This window comes from Hermetia illucens, chromosome 2 (genome assembly GCF_905115235.1).
Source record: "Hermetia illucens chromosome 2, iHerIll2.2.curated.20191125, whole genome shotgun sequence".
NCBI classification, from domain to species: Eukaryota; Metazoa; Arthropoda; class Insecta; order Diptera; family Stratiomyidae; genus Hermetia; species Hermetia illucens.
Window position 1 is genome coordinate 80718361 of NC_051850.1, and position 19599 is coordinate 80737959.

General features: G+C 38.7%; 1 protein-coding gene across 2 annotated transcripts in view; it reads right to left on the reverse strand.

The window, feature by feature from the left end:
• LOC119648696 (lysosome membrane protein 2) overlaps window positions 1-19599 on the reverse strand; it is a 209199-nt gene that overhangs the window by 12279 nt on the left and 177321 nt on the right. For both annotated transcript variants that reach the window (XM_038050501.1, XM_038050502.1), the window contains exons 5-7: window positions 18416-18554; window positions 13972-14175; window positions 6365-6620 (exon numbers count right to left, since the gene is read on the reverse strand). In XM_038050501.1, the coding sequence (XP_037906429.1) occupies window positions 6365-6620; window positions 13972-14175; window positions 18416-18554 (599 nt within the window). The remainder of the gene's footprint in view (window positions 1-6364; window positions 6621-13971; window positions 14176-18415; window positions 18555-19599) is intronic.

The window sequence follows — 19599 nt, forward strand, 5'->3', positions numbered from 1 at the left end:
GGCTACTGTTGCTCAACTAATAGAATCTAATTCTGGAACAAATAAACAAATAGTCACATACTTCTCCGAAACCGAAAATAAACGCTTTGAAATCTCCTTCTAAGCTTTGGATAAACGATAGGGGATCCTAATGGGATACTAGCAATTCCCACATCTTAATTCAAATATATGTAGTTATGTCGCCACATACCAATGCAGGTTTCACTACCCTAAATACTTGTTCAAACGAGGATTATGAACCAGGGTCATAAACCAGTAATAAAATGTATGAAATATCAAATGCAGATCTGTTTGAATATTCAAGGATAAGGAACATCATAAGATACCACAGAACATGTCTTGACATTCCAAATAAGGTAAATTCATGTTAAGAAAAGAATATGAGCGAACAAGAAAGAAGAAAACTAAGACATTATCGTAATGAATTTGTAGCGACCGGGTAATTTAAAGTTTTCCACTTTCATTTTACATAGTGGCAACATCTAATAATCATATATCATATGCATACAGTCCTCCATTCCCAATCCTACCCATAAATCATTCAAACAACACCCCATACAATATACGACGATGCCACAACAATGGCTTCCTAGATAATGATAGCAATAAGAACTGGAAAAACCATTGCCAATTAAGAAATAATCGAACGCACATTTGCACTTAAGCAACAAAAGGCATTAAGTGCACTAATTTATAAGAGTAGAGCCTAATCATATCATCATTCATCATATGATGTGAACGTCTGAAGCGTTCGCAGCACATTAAAATCGTTCGGAAGCTTTTCAAACGATCAAGCACACACCGAACCGATTCACATTTAAAGGCCACGCCCACAAAATATCAAAAATATTTTGATGTTCCTGCAACAGCTGCTGCAACCGTTGCTGTAACCTGAGTTTGTATGGATAATTTCTCCACAGACGTGCAACCGCACTGTAACCGGGAACTTGGTCACCAACTTGGTTCGTCGTTTGTGGGCGCTTTAAGAAACGCATTAGACAATGAGTATGTTTCCTGTATAAAACATCAACATTTTTCCTGAGTTCGGAGTTTTCGGGGTTTAAAGTCCGATTTACTGTTTGACTAGCTGACCCGACAGACTTCGTACTGCCTCAATCGATAAATAAAAGACCTAAGCTTTTGTATAAAATAATTTTAAAACAAACAAAACGAATCCGTATTTAATAAAAAAGTATATTGTGAAGCATTCCGTCTGCGGATTCGATCAATTTCATTATGTCGTGATTGCTGTTGTTGTGTTTGATGTGCACGAACTCGTTGCATTCTAAGCCTATCTACTTCATTATCACTCACTAAATAACGCAATTCTGACATAGCAATACGACCATTTTCTTGATCTGTCTCTCTCTGGTTATCAGTGCGGTTAGCACGTGAGATAGCTCTTCGAACATTTGATTGACTGCGACGACCAAAGTCAGGTCGTCTTCTCCTCGGCAACGTAAATTGTAAATAATCAAAGTGAGAAAATTTTTCGCTCACTTAGCAGTAAAGTGTCATAATCGCAAAATATCAAAAAAAAAAGAGAACATTACCTGGAATGTCACTATCACAAAGGATCGCCAAAGTAAAGAAAGTTCTTGCGCACTCATAGATATCGTAATGCAATATCGCAATACTTCTTTCCGTGTTCTAAAGTGCAACAGGATGCATTGACATATTAGTTGGTTGTCAAATCTAATGTCAAATATTATCGTTGCGTTCAGAAATTTAATTTGTAACAAAACTAAATATTTAGTCTAGGTCTAGGTAGTCTAGTTTGGTCTTGAAATATTTATGGAAATTCAGAGAAGGTTTAAACGGTGAGAAACAAAAATACTAAAAACAGAAATTCTATTTTCCAATACAACATGTTCTGAGCTGTGAAACATTTGATGTCTTTCGTCTTTTTAGAAATAAAAGATTGTCACTTGGTTGACAAATATTTCTAGTTGCGTTAAAAAATTTGCCCGTTTCATAGTTGTAATATGAGGTCCGATGAAGACAGTGAGTGATTGAACTTTATTGAATATCAATAAAGTTTGATTGAACTTTATTGAATATCAATAAAGTTTAGATTGATTCTAAATTTTATTTAGAAAAAAACGTTTATATGGGAAGAAGAAAAAAACTGTTTTTAGGGCTTTACCGGCAATTATTCGAATTTTTCTCACCTTTTAAACCTTCCCTAGACCTCCGCGGAAATTTAAAAAAATAAAATAAATCTGCTCAGCCGTTCTTGAGTTTTAGCGAGACTAACGAACAGCAATTGATCTTTATATATAAGATTTCATCGCCTTAAGAGCAACACCACAAGGGCGAGCTCTAGGATGCCGAAACACATGTTAGCGACAACACAGCAGATAAACGTTATCTTGTGTATCTTATGTTGTAAGTCATCACGTGATGAGAGGATGATCACAAACGACCCTTCTTCCAAGAAGGTTGTGTATTTTCCATACTAATAATAAAATAATTAGGATCATGGGTCATAGGGAAATGTGTTATGTATTTTTCCCTATCTATTCATTAGACATAGACAATCCTATTTAAGAGATTAGAATGTAAGAAACAAGTCAGTTGTTTGAGTACTTTCAGTCTGTATAGTCTGGCCCTCTGCAACGAGTAACAAAATAAACATTACCAAATAACAAAGTCTATCATTAACGTTAACTCATGTACTGTACTGAAAACCGATGAAGTTATCGGCAATGATTATACAGAATAAAGGTATGCAGTTAGGATTAAGTCGTGTTACTACAGCTAGTTCAAATGGGTCGCGTCTCCGAAGGATGGGTGCACGTATAAACTTACTTTGAATATTTGGGAACAGATCAAGCGTTGTTATGGGGAACAAAATACCACCTTAAGCAGTTCCTCACAAGACACGGAGGCCGTCAAAAACAGTACCTGAAGCCGAGATGCACCAAATGATAGGTCATCTCGTCCTTTAAAATAATTAGACGGTTTTAGTTTTTCCGCTATTATTTTTTTTTTATTCGCAAATATCGATATATCATATTTATAAGTGCTATACAAGTGGATATTTCGGGAGGTATGCGAGCAGCACTGATGAAGGGAAGCGGCTCCCGAAATATCTACTTGTGTAGCACCGATGAAAGGAACAAGTGGTTCAGGAAATGTCGGTGTATACGATTAATACCAATAATCGAGGTAATGTGTTTTAAGGTGTAAGCGCATAGGGCGTATATACAATATTATGTGAAAATAGCCACTTTCAAGTGATATTGACATTAAAAATCTTGAATTTGCAAAGAAGCGACAACTTTGGCCTGCTGCAAAATTTCATGATTTAGGGTTAAGTTAAGGAGGGTTTTCCAGGCAATTGTGGCGCAGCATTCGAAATTTATTTCGAATGTTGCGAATACGAGTGGTGCACGGAACTCTCCACATCTTTAGAACTCGCCACGGGAGTGTAGAGCTAGCGGTGAGATTGTGCCGTTGGTTGGGGGCAGAAGGACCGCATGGAGACGAACCTGTCTCTTCTGCCTCCAGCTATCGCCGCGATCAGTCCAGCGTACGCTCAACGTCTCTTTACATAAAGTTAAGTAGTATTTGAATTAAAGATTAAAAGTAAAGTATTTGAATTGAATTTAAGTAGTGTTTGAATTGGAAATTAAAAATTAGATATTTAAAATAAAATTAAAAATAGGTAAATACCTAAACAATTACTAAAAACTTTAGCAATATTATTGACTTTGTTTGGGCAGAGATTGGTATGGAAGGCATTTCGGAGCCTAGGTACTATGTAGTGACATCCTTTTGATTTTCTTCAGATTTTTCGTTTGGGTGGTTTCGGAGAATGGGTCCGTTGAAGAAATGATCACTTTCAACCCCCCGCACTCCCCATCTGTCCAGTCAAAATTCGGACCGGATTTGGAAAGTACTAACCGAGGCCTTTCATTTGATATCCCATAATACTATATTTGATGAAAAAAATGTACAACCCCTTTTGTGTGTATCAGGACCCCCCTTCGACGTAGAATTATGTAACTCACTGTATGCGCTAGTGTACACAGTTCCGACCTTTCCACCAAATTTGGTGTGAATCGCAAGAATAGTCTCCGAGAAAAATGCCTGTGACAGACTGACGGACAGACAGGAAGACAGTAAACCGATTTTAATAAGGTTTTGTTTTACACAAAACCTTGAAAAGGACCTAACAGCGGCAAAGGGCCAGAGGGCTGACTTTAATATTTCACTCGAATGCCAATTATTCTCTGAACTTTTTGAGATTTTTGGTTTGGGCTTCCGAAAATGAATCCTGCCGTACTTTCACATTTTCATCCCTCATTCAGGTTTCAATTTTGACGCAAATTGTAAAATGAGCAATCTGCGTCAAAATTGAAACCTGCTTATAAAAGTAGAAAAGTATCATTTGATACCACACACAAATATATTCGGTGAAAAAAAAAATTCACCTAAATTTATGTCACTCATTTATTGAGATTTCATAGTTGGACATATCCACGAAATTTCATATGAATCGGTGCAGCCATTTCAGAGAAGGTGCTTGTGAAAGGCAGACAGTGTATCCATTTTAATAAGGTTTTGTTTTATACAAAACAAAGTAAATAACGTATTTATAGTTACTTGGCATCAGTCCTTTCTACGAGGGCATTAGCATTTATTGCAACGGCTCTCTTCGGAATTTGGCGTCACATATAAAAAGGGTAGCTGTGAAATGCACTCTCAGAGGCCAATGGATTGTAAAATTCAGAAACTAGAAGAAAGAAAAAGTGGAGGAAGTTTCAATTTCAAGCTTTTCGGAAAGTCTAGGAAGCAACTGCCGTGACCACATAGTAACCATAAAAAATACTAACAGTAGAGTGTTAGCACTGATGAAAGGAACAAGTCGTTCCCGAAATATCGGCATTTGCAAAAAATAAAAATATCAACACTAGCGAATAAGAAAAAACAAGTTTTTTATTATATCAAATAATTCATCGCTGGAAACGCCACATAATTACACTTAGTAGAGTCCTATTTCTAGTATAATATACAGTAAATACAACTTCTTAAGGGAGAAAGGTTTTTAGAATCGATTCTTTTATTGCATTGCTCGTTAGCTTACATAGCGGTCTCAGAATACACTGGAAAAATTATAAAACAAACTTCGCGTTCCTTTCGATTTTATGGGCATAGAATCCAGCGATTATCCGGTTCATGCTCAGGCTCGAAAGCCCACGAGGTAGTCCCTTTATGTCCCTACGTAATCTTGTGGTACAATGTAAACAGTGTTACGAATTTGCTTTTACGTAATCCCACCGCTGTCACCAATTGTTACGATTTCGTTCACGTAATCGCACTGCTGTCACCGTTTGTTATGTTCTTAGCTTTACGTACTTGTCACCAGTTACGTTACTTGTATTACGTAGGTTCGTATCACTGGATTGCGTAGCACTAAAAAAACACGTTCTATAACTTTAATATAAGCATTTATTAAACACTAAATTAAACAAACGTACTGCACAATTAATTATAGAACACTTCCTTCAACTAGTACAATTCGGCGTATTTATAACCGACGCGTTTAAGTCTACTTCTGAAACTTTCCGGCCCTTTTATACCCCGCGAAACATTCCAGAAAGGCATTCAAAAACCTTACTCGAAAATTAGTTTGCACCTTTGACTAAATATCCTTACTGGTACTAGAGTCACCTGTTAACAATTATCCTAACTAGAATATTTGCCCTACTGCTATGCAATTTTGGAGTCTTGGCTAATTGTCATTAACGTCACACATAATTTTCCAAAGTCTTTTTCGTCACAATAGCATATATATAGTTACTTGGCATCAGTCCTTTCCAGGAGGGCGTTTGCATTGATTGTAACTGATTTCGTATGCAATTAAGAGTGAGAAATGTCCACATCCACATGCAAAATTTGTAATTTGGTTATATTCACATGCAATGAGAATCATATTCTTAGAAAATAATTTAATAATGTAAAATTAAAACTATTTTGGCTTAAGATAAAAATTGGAATCACTACACGCCCCGCAGTTGGAGAGCTGTAGTTACGACCTTCAGCAGGCTACTGCCGTCTAACTTTGTTATTATGCATATTATTGACCTGAATTATTAAAAAAAATCTTAAAAGTTGTTCCAAATCTGACTAATATAGTGTCCAGATTTTATTGAATTCCAATTAATTCTTGCTACTAAAAAAACCCAAAATGTATCTGAAAATAAGCCTCCTAATATGGTTTCCCCCTTAACTTTAAAGCTTCGATTGTTCATAAGAAGAATTAGAGGTCTGTTGAAATGTTTTAATGCCTTTTTTATTGGCTTTAAATTAAGTATATGCTGTTACCACTTATGCAAATGTGTAGAATCATACATACCATCCTTGTCCACCCGTTCCTTATACTTCAAAGGCGTTACACGGCACAAATCTTTATCATATATATAAACAACTTCGTTTTGGGTAATATCTCGTGGAGGGAAAAACGATCCTTCTGAGCCCTCTATGCTATTACAGGGTTTAGCTGGCCAAAATGGCATGTGGTCGAGACCATTTAGGCGATTCAGGTAACCGAACTTTTCCATTCCTGTATGTCCAGTGTTAATGGTTGATACTTCTGAAAGAGTTCCATTACGCTAGAATTTGAAAAGAAAGGTGAGGCAATTAGAATGAATTTTTAACATTGTTTGTAAGACTAAGCGATTTATGAATTGATCTTACGTGAGAATCATATTTTGGAATATAAGAAGAGAGAAGAAGAGAGTAAAATGTGTGTGTAATATTCTCTTTTTTATTCAGAGAGAGATAAGCTAGTGTGAAGACGATAGAGCTCTTTTCAGCAAAAAAAGTCAAGGTGGGGTGATTTCGCAGGAAGCTGGATGGCGAAAATTGGCTGAATCTTTCACCAAAAATTTGGTTTGATGGTTTAAAAATTTGAAATGTAACGCATGTTCTTCCGCTGTTTTGCGCCAAGTGCTCCTAGGTAGGCCCACTCGTTTGCCATCTTGGGATAGTGGATTCCACTGCATGGCGTAACCAACAATGAACTTATTGTCCTTGCTTAATGCGTGACTTTCTGCCTTTTGATCAATACGTCCGCATGTAATTGGCTTGCGCGCCGACGAAATCCTTTTTAAAGGTCTGTCTGTCGGTCTGTCTGTCACACACACTTTTCTCAGAAACGGTTATACCTATTGACACGTAATTAGGTAGGAAGGTTGAAACTGTGAACCCCGCTCAAGCGGGCAATTACATTGCTGCACGATGAGCTGGGGGTCCCAATACGCATCAAAGAGGGGTGCGAAATTTGTTTCACCCAATATAGCCGTGTGGGGTATCAAATGAAATGTCTCGGTCAGTACTTTTCAAAATAAATGCTAGCAGATCCGTAATATAGCTCTTAGTGTGAGGCATCATACTGTAAAGTTTGGTGGAAATCCTATTGTTGTCAAAGTTACCTCTTTCCCGACAAATTACTACTACCTAAGAGATAAAATGACAGTAACACGTCGAATTGAATATCGGCCAGATTTTATGTGTATACACTATAAGTCATTTCTAAATGGAACCATCGTGTAGCCAAATATTCTTATAGAAAAAATCAATAAAACCTTTTATACCTGAAGCGCCAAACTTTCAATTTCCGATTTGTTTGAAATTACGTCAGGCCAAAGCGTATTGATGGCCGAAGCAAACAAGTCGTAATGAAGGCTTCGGCCTTTAAAGTAACAGTGGGGGTCGCTCTCCATATCCCACCTATATATAGCAAAATATCATAGAAAGAACAATGGCATGGAAAAGTCTCAATTTGATGTTGGTATTGAGGCAACTGCATTTCCAATAGTATGAAGTAGTGCAAGCGGACCTTGCGATGTTAATGTGCTCAGTGACATCAAGTTCGATACGACCGTCGGCAGCAACTATGCATACGAGATAAATAAATAGATCAACGTTCTCGCCGTGTGCCCATTATTGCAGATTATGCCAGTGCGAAGAGCTTGTTGTTGGCTTTCTGTTCCAAATCCAGAGTTATTTGGCGAAGGTTCATTACTCGGTGAGAGAGCAAACAGATGTTATCATCATAGTGGAGGTACTTGAGGAAAGATGTTACTGTCCATTAAAGTACCTCCCGGTCCGGCGGATAAGGCAGCATGAAAAACGTCACCGATAATAAGAATAAATAACAAGATGCAGCCAAGTCGGATCCTGCTTTGGACTTCAAATTGTTATGAGATTTCACCTTGGTGCAGGACGTGATATTTTGCATTATCGTAGGTCCCTCTGATAATAGTTATTAGAGATAGCTAAATCCAGCGGCTTTACTTTATTAGAGTGCACTGATTTCACTTCAATTTGGAGGAGCAGTTCGTATCCGTATGCTTCGTAACATTTCATTCACGAGAGGCGAAACTTTACCGGAATTGATATGGTTGAGAACCGTGGTAAAGTGTTTCTTCCACCTCTTCAATTATCGCTCCTTACAAGACCATCGAAAAGTTTGCGACTAGCGTATCATTGCCATTTGTGGCAAAGTTTGCTTTTCTCACCAGTGCAATAATAAATATTTTGCCACGGTACCCAATACGCTGAACTTTTTGGGATTTTAAAATATATCGGAGCTCCAGGACGTCAAGCTTGTAGCGTCCAATAGATCATCCGATCCCTGACTTTTTGCCCGCCTTTTCATTTTTCTTGGTGAAGACTGATAGAATTTCCAGAAGAAACTTATCGTATAATTAGACAAGCCGGAAACCGAAAGTTCGTCGTTTCAGGTATGAAAGCTTTTGTAGATTTTTTTGTCTAAAAATATTTTGGCACACGGTGGCACGATTTGTACATAGTTGGTAGTGTCTGTATTGACTATGGTCGACATTCAATTCAATAGGATGCTGACTTTCTCTCCACCGGCTTCAGGAAATACTAACCTTTCATTTGATACCCCACACGACTATATTTGGGGAAAAAATGTTTTACACCCCCTTCTGCATATATAGGGAATCTCCTCTTGAGCTTAACCTAGAAAGATGTAACTTACTGCATATGTGGGCGTTCATAGTTTCCACCATCCCACCAAATTTCGTGTCAATCGTGCGCGTGACCGAGAGACAGACAGATATTGATTCAATTTTAATAAGCTTTTGTTTTACACAAAATCTTCAAAATGAAAATTATATGATCCATAAAATAAACAAGTCTGGATATCTGAAGTTGGGGGTATAAGAGCCGTTTTGGTTCCCCAATATACTTCCATCCCAAAAAGCTTTGTATCTTGTTTCAAAAGTTGTTAGGCCTTAGTGAAAATGCTCGCCCTGCTTGTCGCTGCCGGCATCCCAATTTTCAGGTAGAAAGTTCAGGGGGGAAAAATATATTTTAAGAGTCGTTGCTTTTTAAGATATTTTTGTTCCAAAATCACAAGCTTTCTTTTCATAATAGATACATGTTGTTCTGGACCTTCTCACATTTTCTCGTTTAATTTTGTCTCCGAAATACTTGGAATAATTTTGTGTAAATATTTAAAAGCTGCATGGCTTTGGCGATATTTTTCATCAGGACCAATCTGAACGTGGATGGCGCCCTTTACATATTACCGCTATCCACCTTCAGTTCAGCCTGTCAGTTACGCCGAATGAGCTCGCAATACACCCGGCCGCCAGTGGAACTGAAAGCACCATCCACGTACCGCCAAACCGCAACATCGTTAGTTCGACTCTGGACGTGGAAGGCTTTGAGACGAGAATTTGGGATATTTCTGCATGTGAGCATTTATCATCATATTAGGGATAAATATGCCCATAAAATTGTCGTTCACCTCCTAAGCAAACAAGAAATCCACGTCCTGGCTGGTTGGCCGAATCATTTTTGATTCGATCACTGAAGAGTACAAACTGACAGGCCAGAGCTTTCCATCATCGTTACGGGCGCTGGTTAAATACTTACTGTTTAGGCGTAACTGACAAGCCGAAGTAAGGGCGGTAAAATTATTTATTTCGTGAATCGAAACACTGAAGGAGGGGTCAGTTGGTGCCGGAAATACGATATTTATTTTTTATCAAATTAGGCAATAAAGGGTCTCAACATTGAAGTCGATGGTAAACGACCAAAAGGCCGTCCGGAACAACGATGTCTTGATATGCTGGATGTAAGCCTCGTGATTGTATCCAGATCAGGCGGTTGATAGGGTCAAATAGCGGGGCTGATCACGATGAGCCGACCCCGCTTGTGAACGGCGCGAAACCTGAAGGAAAAGAAGAAAAGATGGAGGTGAAAATCTCACAAAGCCACTGCCGCGCCAGGTTGCAGCAGTGTGCGAGATTCTCACCCATTAAAACCACCTCCACTTTCCCCTTCTTCGTTCCCCGCGGAACCACCGCAAAGCATTACTTCCTCTTGTATACGTTTGAATGCGGAGTTCACCGAACACAAATTTCCCTCCGTCTTCAGCATTTCGACGATATTTTGGAGGCTTAGGTTGATTTTTCTCAGGTGTGCAACCGCATTTAGGACAAAAGGGAGAATCATCCAGCCTGAATTGGTACAGATACTTCCAATAACCAACGTGACCTGACAGGAAAATGGTAGTTAATCTCGCCGTGCCGTCGCTGGATACGCTCAATACGGGGAATCTCGTATTGAGGAGGGGAGCGATTCTCGCCTTGCGCCTTTCGGTATTATCCATCCTTTTCGGGTGGATCCATTTTCCTTTTCTCGTACAGGCAGCGTGTCTCACTTGTCAGAATGCTTATCGGGATCGTTCACGCACACCCTTAGCACCACTAAGCGATAAGTCATATTTACTCTCCTCCGATTACTCTGACACGCTAGTGCTTCCTCCCAAACTGGTGCCACGTATAATAGTGTGGAGCGAGCCACTCCGCCCACAAGTTCCAGTATTAGGCATCATCCACGCTAATGATACGATGGTATTTGCCGCTTTCTCACAGGAATAGTCCAGGTGAAGAGATGTGACCACTAACACGAAAATTAACCATATTCCTCTTCGTACGCTCGGTAAACAAGACTGCCTCAAGCTGAACCATCTCCAGTTACGCTTTTATGGCGCTAATGGCGTCGTTAGCGTTCACTTCAACGTCTTCAGGTTGTTTCGCGACGACAACCACAGCTAGATCGTCTGCGGCACGGGAAGGACAATGACCCCCATTGTACAGCACGTTCCACAGGAGAGGACCCAACGCTGAGCCCTGCGGTACTCCTGCAGCGACGGTGTAATGCTTGGATCCCTCATCCGTATCGTACCAAAATGTCTTTTCCGAGAGGTTACTTTCGAGGAGTTTAGTCAAACAATTAGGGACACCCATTTTAGCTAAGGAGTTTTTTATCCACTTCCAGCTGGCGGGATTGAACGCATTTTTGACGTCCAACGTCCCCATAGTACAGCACTTATTAAACGGCATCGCGTTTTGTGCCAGCTTAAAAACAACATTTATGGCGTCGATCGTTGAGTGAGCTTGTCGAAATTCAAATTGTCGCTCCGATAGTTCATCCTTATATTCAATGATGAGGAGAGGTCTATTGTAGATGGACCTTTCGAGCATCTTTCCTGTCGTGTTGATAAGGCAAATCGGTCGCTATGATGATGGGTGTCCTGGGTGCTTATTCGACTTCGGGAGCAAAACTAGTTTTTGCCTCTTCGTCCGGTCGAAGAACCATACATTATTCAAATATGCTGATAAACCAATCGGGTCTAATCTTAATCCCGAGTTTAAGAGCTCTATTGGGAAAAGTATCCAGACCGGGTGTTTTGTTATCACCAATTCTCCGGAAAATTTGTACAAGTTCCTCCTTAGTTAACGGTAAGTATAATGTAGACGTCCAATGCATGGTTGTGTTATTTGGGCTGCCCTTTAATGAGGGGAAAGGGCGCCATCACGCTATCGAGCAGAAGATGGGGGCAGGTCAGTTGTGGTGTTCCCCCTCTCATCTTCTTCATAACCACCCAGTACGCTGTTCCCCAGGGACTTTGGTTTATCTTTGCGCAAAGTTCCTTGAAGCATTCTCGCTTACCGTTCCTCGTCGAAATCTAGTCTTTCTTTAGATCGTTGGCAGATCCCTCTAGCTCGAAAACATGCATCCCGCAACTCCGTTATCTCTTCATACCACCAGCGCTTCTTTGCAGCGTCACAAGCTCTCGTTATGCATCCCATCATCTGCTCTATCTTTTCTGTAACCGTATCATCGGGGTTTTGGCCTCCCAATAGCATCTCTATGAATGCACCCTTTTCAAACTTTTTCACGGACCAGGCCCAGTTTCCAGCTCCACGGGAATGCACATCGCGGCGTGGCCCATTTTCAATTTGCCTGGTGGTAGCTATTGAGTGTAATGCTCACTGACACACCATGCCATTCTCCCCGCCAATGTGGTACTCACATATGTCAGATCGACTATTGAGCCCGACCCTGTCCCAAGAAAAGTGTCTACCTGTCCGTCTGTCTGTCACACGCCACGTTGTAGAAATTCACACCAAATTTGGGGGAAAGGTGAGAGTAGTGAACGCCCACGCGTATAGTGATTTACATAATTCTACATCGAATTTAATGGGGGTCTTCATACATGCAAAACAGTAGTGTACATTTTTTTTTATCAAATATAGTCATGTGAAGTATCAAATGAAAGGTCTTGGTTAGTACTTTCTGAAGTCGATGATAGTTTTGATATTTGATAGAAAAGTGAGTAGAGTAGAGGGGGGGGGCTCATCCTAGCAATAAGAGATTTTGCACTAATGTAGGTTTTAACATAGAGCATAATCCTACCAATATTGGTGGAAATCGCACTGTTAGTAACAAAGTTATAATAGATCGAAGTTGTCGCTTCTTTGCAACTTCAAGACTGAATGTGAGTGTTCTCGCATAATATATGCACACTCAAATGATATATTATTATTAAAGAACTACACAAAATCTTTCATACCTGAAGCGGCCAGCTTCCCGTTTCCCGACTTGTTTCTGTCTGTCTGTCTGTTTCTCGGAAACCATTGTAGCCATTTACACCAAATTTGGTGGAAATCTGGGAACTGTGAACGCTCACGCATACAGTGAATTACATCATTCTAGCTCGAACTTAAGGTGGGGGGTGTCTCCATATATGCAAAAGAGGGGGTGCAATTTTTTTCCATCAAATATGGTCATGTGGGGTATCAAATGAAAGGTTTCGATTAGCACTTTTCGATGCCGGTCTTACTTTTGACATTTGTTGGAAGGGGGGGTAGTGGGAGAGGTCGAAAGTGATGATTTTTTTAATGACCCATTCTCAGAAATACCCACCCGAAAAATCTGAAAAAAATCATTAAGCTGCCTCTATACGGTGTCCAGGGCTGAAAACACTCTCCATATCAATGCTGCTCAAATTAAGTTAAGATTATATTACTATAATTTGGGGAAATTGAGCAAACCCATGTTTATGCAGTAATGTAAATTATAGTATGAACACAAAGAAGAACAAAGTTCCAGTAGCTCAAAATTGACTTTACCGTGTAAATTATCTGCAACCGAAAGTACTAAATATCGATATCACACTAAAAAGAGTAATCTGACATACACATAATGGGCTGCGTACAAATGGGATAGTTTTGCACTCAAATATACTCACGGACGAAACAAACAAAACCTTTCATACCTGAAGCGTCAAGCTTCCGGTTTCCCGGTTTGTTATATTTACTATTCAAATTTTCATCTTGGAAATAATCCTGACCCCTACTCTAGAATTTTGCAACGTAAATATGTATTTGTTTTTGAAACAATTTGTCAACGTTCCCGTGATTCATGATTCTTGTAAAATATTTAGTTGATGACAATATTGAGGAAGTTCGCTCTTTCATGAAGCAAATCTCTTTAACAAGTGATAACAATATATATATTATGTATTCCAACTTTAATTTATGAAGTCATGATACTTTTTTGTGAAGTTAGTTTAAGACCGTACCATACTCACATATATTACCAGCAAACAAAATGAACTAAGGATGCACTTACCCCGATTAACAGTCCCATTTGCGACATTGGGCGCATATTTCTCGGATAAAATCTGTGGGCTAAACTTACTAAAGCGTCGTCGTAGCCAAATACAAGTTGATCGGCTGTTAGCGAAATAAATGGCTTAAACCTGGCGGCTGATATAAGCAGTGAAATAGTCTTGGCTATGAAAAACCCCAAATTGTTGCTTAGACTTGTAAGTGTCTGGAAAAAATAGAAAATTTGTCATCTTTGGAAAAAATAATAAATTTCACATATGATTATCAAATACTTCTCGTTTTGAAGAAAACAGCAAATAGATTCTAAAACCTTTCAAAAAAAGTAAGAGAAGACCTTGGGAAGAGAATTTCAAAACGTTTATTCTCAGTCGTCTGAAAAATATATTTGATTTCTTCGTTCGAAATTCTTGAACATAATATTATGTGATTTTATGGATTTCAATTGAGCTCATCAACCGACCATTCTTTAAAAAAAAACTTTTATTAATATCGCTTTACTTTGTGTGGAGTTTAAGGGTTCGTGTGGCCTTAAAGTCATTTAAAGAAGACACTGTGTAAGTAATTTGAATTCAAAGATTCGCAATAATGTTTTCCTCGGTTATTTGATGGACAAACATTGTTTAAGTATCTAATATGGCAGACAGACAAGTCAGATCGTATCTGTTTGACAGAACAGGCTTTCATATCATGTTTCAAAAAGACTGTCAGCTGGCCGAGTGCTTATAAGGACGTCGAACGTCAAGGGAGGAAATTTTCCAGCTTTCACTTGAAAAATAAAAGTTGTTGATTTCCTCTGGTTTGTGCATCGTGGCTGATTTTTTTTACCTGAAATTTCATCTACAACTGCAATAGTCATTTCTGAAGGTGAGTGGAATTAAGCGTTCTGTTCTCCTCCATAGTTAGCGTCCTCGAGATGTAATCGCTGGAGCTCCAAATTCGGGGGCGAGGAAAATACTTATTCGAGGTAGGTTCATGTCTGTGTTTGATATGCTCCGCAAAGCACGATAAATGGGGAATATGAGTAAAGGTTACATGAACGTAAGATCTGAGGAAATAGTCATCAACGTGGTCGCAACTTTTAAAGCCCCTGCTGGAGAACAGGCCATTGCGTAGAAAAGCGCGACATAAAAAACACTGGAGAAAGTAGCGAAGGACAGTCCGTGAAAATAAAGGAAATCGACCCGTGGGGAGGAAACTATAGAATGACAAGGGTTAAGTTGAAAGAAGACAGGATTCTGTAGATAGAGTGCCCAATTTCTTTACGAAAGGTAGTGCCAAATCTGTTTCTGCAGCAGGGCAGATGAGCTATTGCCATCGAAAGAGAGCACTTTTGCAGAAACAAAGTTAGAGCTAGGTTGCACCTAGATTAGGCATTCGATAGAGCCAAATGGTGAAACCGATCACGACGAGTCGATTTATGAACGGAACAAAGGCTGAAGGAAAAGAAGAAAGCGTGTGTGCTGGACGGAGTATTTTAGAGAGAAGTTTATCGTTACAGTCTTGAATGAAGTCTTCAAGGCCCTGATCCAATTGGATTGTTTCGCCAACGATTATTATTATTAATCGAAAGAGTAAATGGTGTCGTTGTTACCAAAGACTTAACGAACCACCTGGTGAACTTGTTTACTGAACAATATGAAAAAGCTGTCGCAGGGAATTATATGAACCAACTTGGTTTCAATGTAGAGGAAGCAAAAGTATTTCTTTCTCACTGACCGATCAGAAATGGATGCCACACAATGATCTTTCTGGCAGAAAAATACTGCGCTATCATCATCTTCGATTGAATTCTGCGCAATGGCAGCATATTATAAGATTCCTAAACCATCTGAATGTGCTCACTAATATTTAGGAAATCATTAGGGACTATTTGGTCTATTGGCTATACTAGCGACATCGTGGGTATAGTAGAAGATGCAATATGAACATGTAGATCTGAGTCTTACATGAGCGCGAAACTGAGGGAAGTTGTATTTGTGCTAACTGAAATAATTTTCAACATTGTAGGGTCCAAACCACCTGGGCGGGTGGCTACTGCTACCCAGAGTGTATACATCCAAACCCGGTTTGGACAGAGACCCCACCATGTGCTAAAATGTGACTGAGAAAATGTAAAAATTGTAAAATTGGAAGGTACTTGAAGACTATATTGACCAGGAGCATTCATAGGAGGGAAGGTCGTCTCACTGACTCATGACTGGATGTGAGATACTAGTCGACTCACCTGTGAATGAGTATCTGGGTCAAATGAGGGTAATAATCACGGGCGAGGGCGATGCTGACCACATTGCCTCCTACAGGGTACTATAATCCTAGTGTGCCGTTGCCGTCTTGAATGAAGTGTTCTTACACACTTTAAGGGTTAGATCCAATTGGATTGCCGCGCCAACTGAAAATGTGCATTATCACCTAGACACGATAGATACCGCCGTGGATACCACAACTCTTTTTTGCCTTGAGTGAATATGAAAACCAAGCCCACGTTCTCTTCCTGTGCTCTAAATTTACTAGCGGGAGGGAGCCGCTTGAACTACCCTTTAGGACGACGAGTAGAGAAGATCCTTTTTCGCAAATGCTCAGATTCTAAGCAGTATTTAAGAGGAGTTTCGGAGGTTTAGGCGCTTACGAAGGAACGGCATGGAGACTGGACTTTAATCCATTGAAAGCAGGTGAGGAGATGTGATTTGAGTGGGTTAAAATCCCATGCTGGCTTTAGATGATTTCCACCTCTATAAACAATAGGTCGGGAAATCAGGAGCTGCACGCTTCAGAATATTTTTTTAAAGCCTAGGGTTCTTACAGATGCATCATTTTGATTTTGTTTCGATTTCCTCTGAGAACGAGACCTTTACTTTGGGACTATCATATTCCAAGAAAAGAAACTTTATTCTCCTCCTTTCACTTCTTAAATTTAACACAACATCAAGCCACACATTGAATGTAAAGGGCTCACACACCACATATCCTGACCAAATTTCGTGAAAATAGGTTCAGTCACCTCCGAGTAAATTGTAAGTCAGACAGAAAGGCAGATGTTGAATCGATTTTAATATGATAGACAGATCAACGAACGAACGGATGGATAGGTAACCGACCATGGAAAGGGAGATGAAATATGTCAAAATAGTATTATTTTATTGATGATTGAAGCATTGTAAGCAGTGTTTAAAACTAACAGCACAAGGTGTCGGCACTTTAAATGAGATTACAGAATTAAATCGTCAGAAAAAAGGTTCAAATCGTTGAATATCAGAGGACGGTGGATGGCAGATATGAGGGGCGATGAATTCAGGGAGCAGTCTGCATTCATCAATTGTGTGGAAACGAGAAGCACTATGAGACCGAGTTCTCAAAAGCACATAGATTCGATCTTCCGAGTTAAGAAATATTTTTTAAAGTAAAGACCCTTACGTAACGCCTTCTTCGGCATCAACTATGTGACATACATCCAGTGTACTGAGAAAAACTAGCCCTATGTGGATAGTTGTCGGGACATCAGAGACATTCCATCGCCCTCAACGAAGTCTAATGATGCACGATTGTTAAGATGAAAAAACATGCTCAAACAAAATATAAATGTCGGTGAACAATGCTTGAGTCCATTTCGAATAACTTTTGGTTAAACAAGAATCATTCAACGTCTGCGTTATCCGCATGGCTAACACATGGGTGCTATTACTATTTTATTTTTGGAGTTACCATTCTGAATAGTTGAGTGGTTAGAACACGAGGCTCTCGTACGGAAGGTCGCGGTGCAAATCTAATTGATGGCAACGAGATTTGTATTGTGATTTGACGTCGGATACCAGTCGAGTCACCTCTGAATGAGTACCTGACTTAAATCAGGGTAATAATTTCGGGCGAGCGCAATACTGACCATATTGCCAACTGCAGACTGTCCTGTAGTGTACCGTTACGGTCTTGAATGAAGTGCTCTAACACACTTCAAGGCCCTGATCCAATATGGATTGTTGCACCAATGATAATTATTATTATTATTGCAATCGGGATACCATCAGCTGAGTGTCTTAGTTCACCCCTCCCCGTATTCATTTCTTGACTATATATAACAATCAATCCTAGATCTGTTGAGCCGACACCACCAGGCACATGACTTCACTACATTACATACCATATTCACTAGTTGTTGAGCTTAGGACAAATGCAAAAATTATTTTATAGTGGAAAAGTCGGTTCTCTATTCTATCATGCATTTCCATTCATCAAGATTTCTCTTTATCGGTCATCAGTGTCTGTTTTTATCCAGTTATTATATGCTCATCACTTGATTGTGGTACAATGCAGCCCTCTAGAGATATAATGAAAAACCAACACATCACCACCACCATAAATGAAAAAGTCTTTCTGGTTTTAAAAGGAAATATGCTTTAAATCAACATTAGACAAACTCTTCTTTTCATAATGATAATAATAATAATGCTTACCAGTAATGGAATATTTGGTGTAATAATCTTAGTATTTTTATCAATACTCAATTCAGGAACAAATTGCAGTATCTTTTTATGTTGGTATGATACTGTGTAATTTTCGTGGAATTTGATGTTAACTTTCTCCATGTCTTCCCTGGAAATAGAGATGAGAGATGTAGTTGTTTTTCATTATGTCTTTATTGAATATAAGCGCTACTCTCAGAAAATATAAATAAAATAAATAATATTTTGGTGTTTAGGTTTAGTTGTTCTCCAAAAATTATCTTTTTATTTCCTTATAAAAAAGTATAAAGACTTCGGAAAATCAATGATTTCCTTTCAAGCACACGGCATGATACAAATTTACGACCATGTTCGTGCTATGACTTAACGGTTAGTATCCGGGGTTATTAGTTCTAATTATAATCAAGTTCTAGGTAAATCCTAGATCACATTCAGAGAATATTGAAATAGAGAATTAGATAAGGAGGAGAGGATTGAAAGCAAAGTAAAAATTGGAAATAAAGAAGTCAGAATACCGGAAGTTGGGCGCTTCAGGTATAAATATTTTGTGTTAATCTTATGTGAGGAAATTTCTATGCACGTTTTCAAATTCGTATATAGCCAGGAATATTTAAACATTTCTTCATATATTTCCAAACTGCGTATATTCCTAAACTGCAAGATATATGTTATTTACATAAGCATAAATAACCGCACCATGACATTAATCATTTTATGAATAATACTACTGTATTCTGCTTCTCAAAGGATCTAACAACAATTTACATGCTTAGCCATTTTAAAAGAGTATGTTCTAAATAAAATAGGAAAAACAAAATTTTAGCCGTTTCATAATTATAATCTCACTATCAGAAATTCAAGTTTTTATCAATAAAACATAATCATTAGGTAATAAATAAAAAAATTGTAATAATCAGTTAAGTTATTATGATTATTAATAACTTGTTCGAGAAGGTCAAAGTTACTTGAACTTGAAAAAATAGCAGGTATCTGAATATTTTAACTTTACTGCATCTACCAAAGCATACATACGGTGCGCGCAATTTCTATACACGCACCCCATATATTGCTCGTTTTGACTATATAGAAGCCTTCTTCTTATACCTTTATTTAAGTTTAGAATAACAAAAAAAATTAAAAAAATACATCTTAATTTTTTTTTAAATTACCAAAAA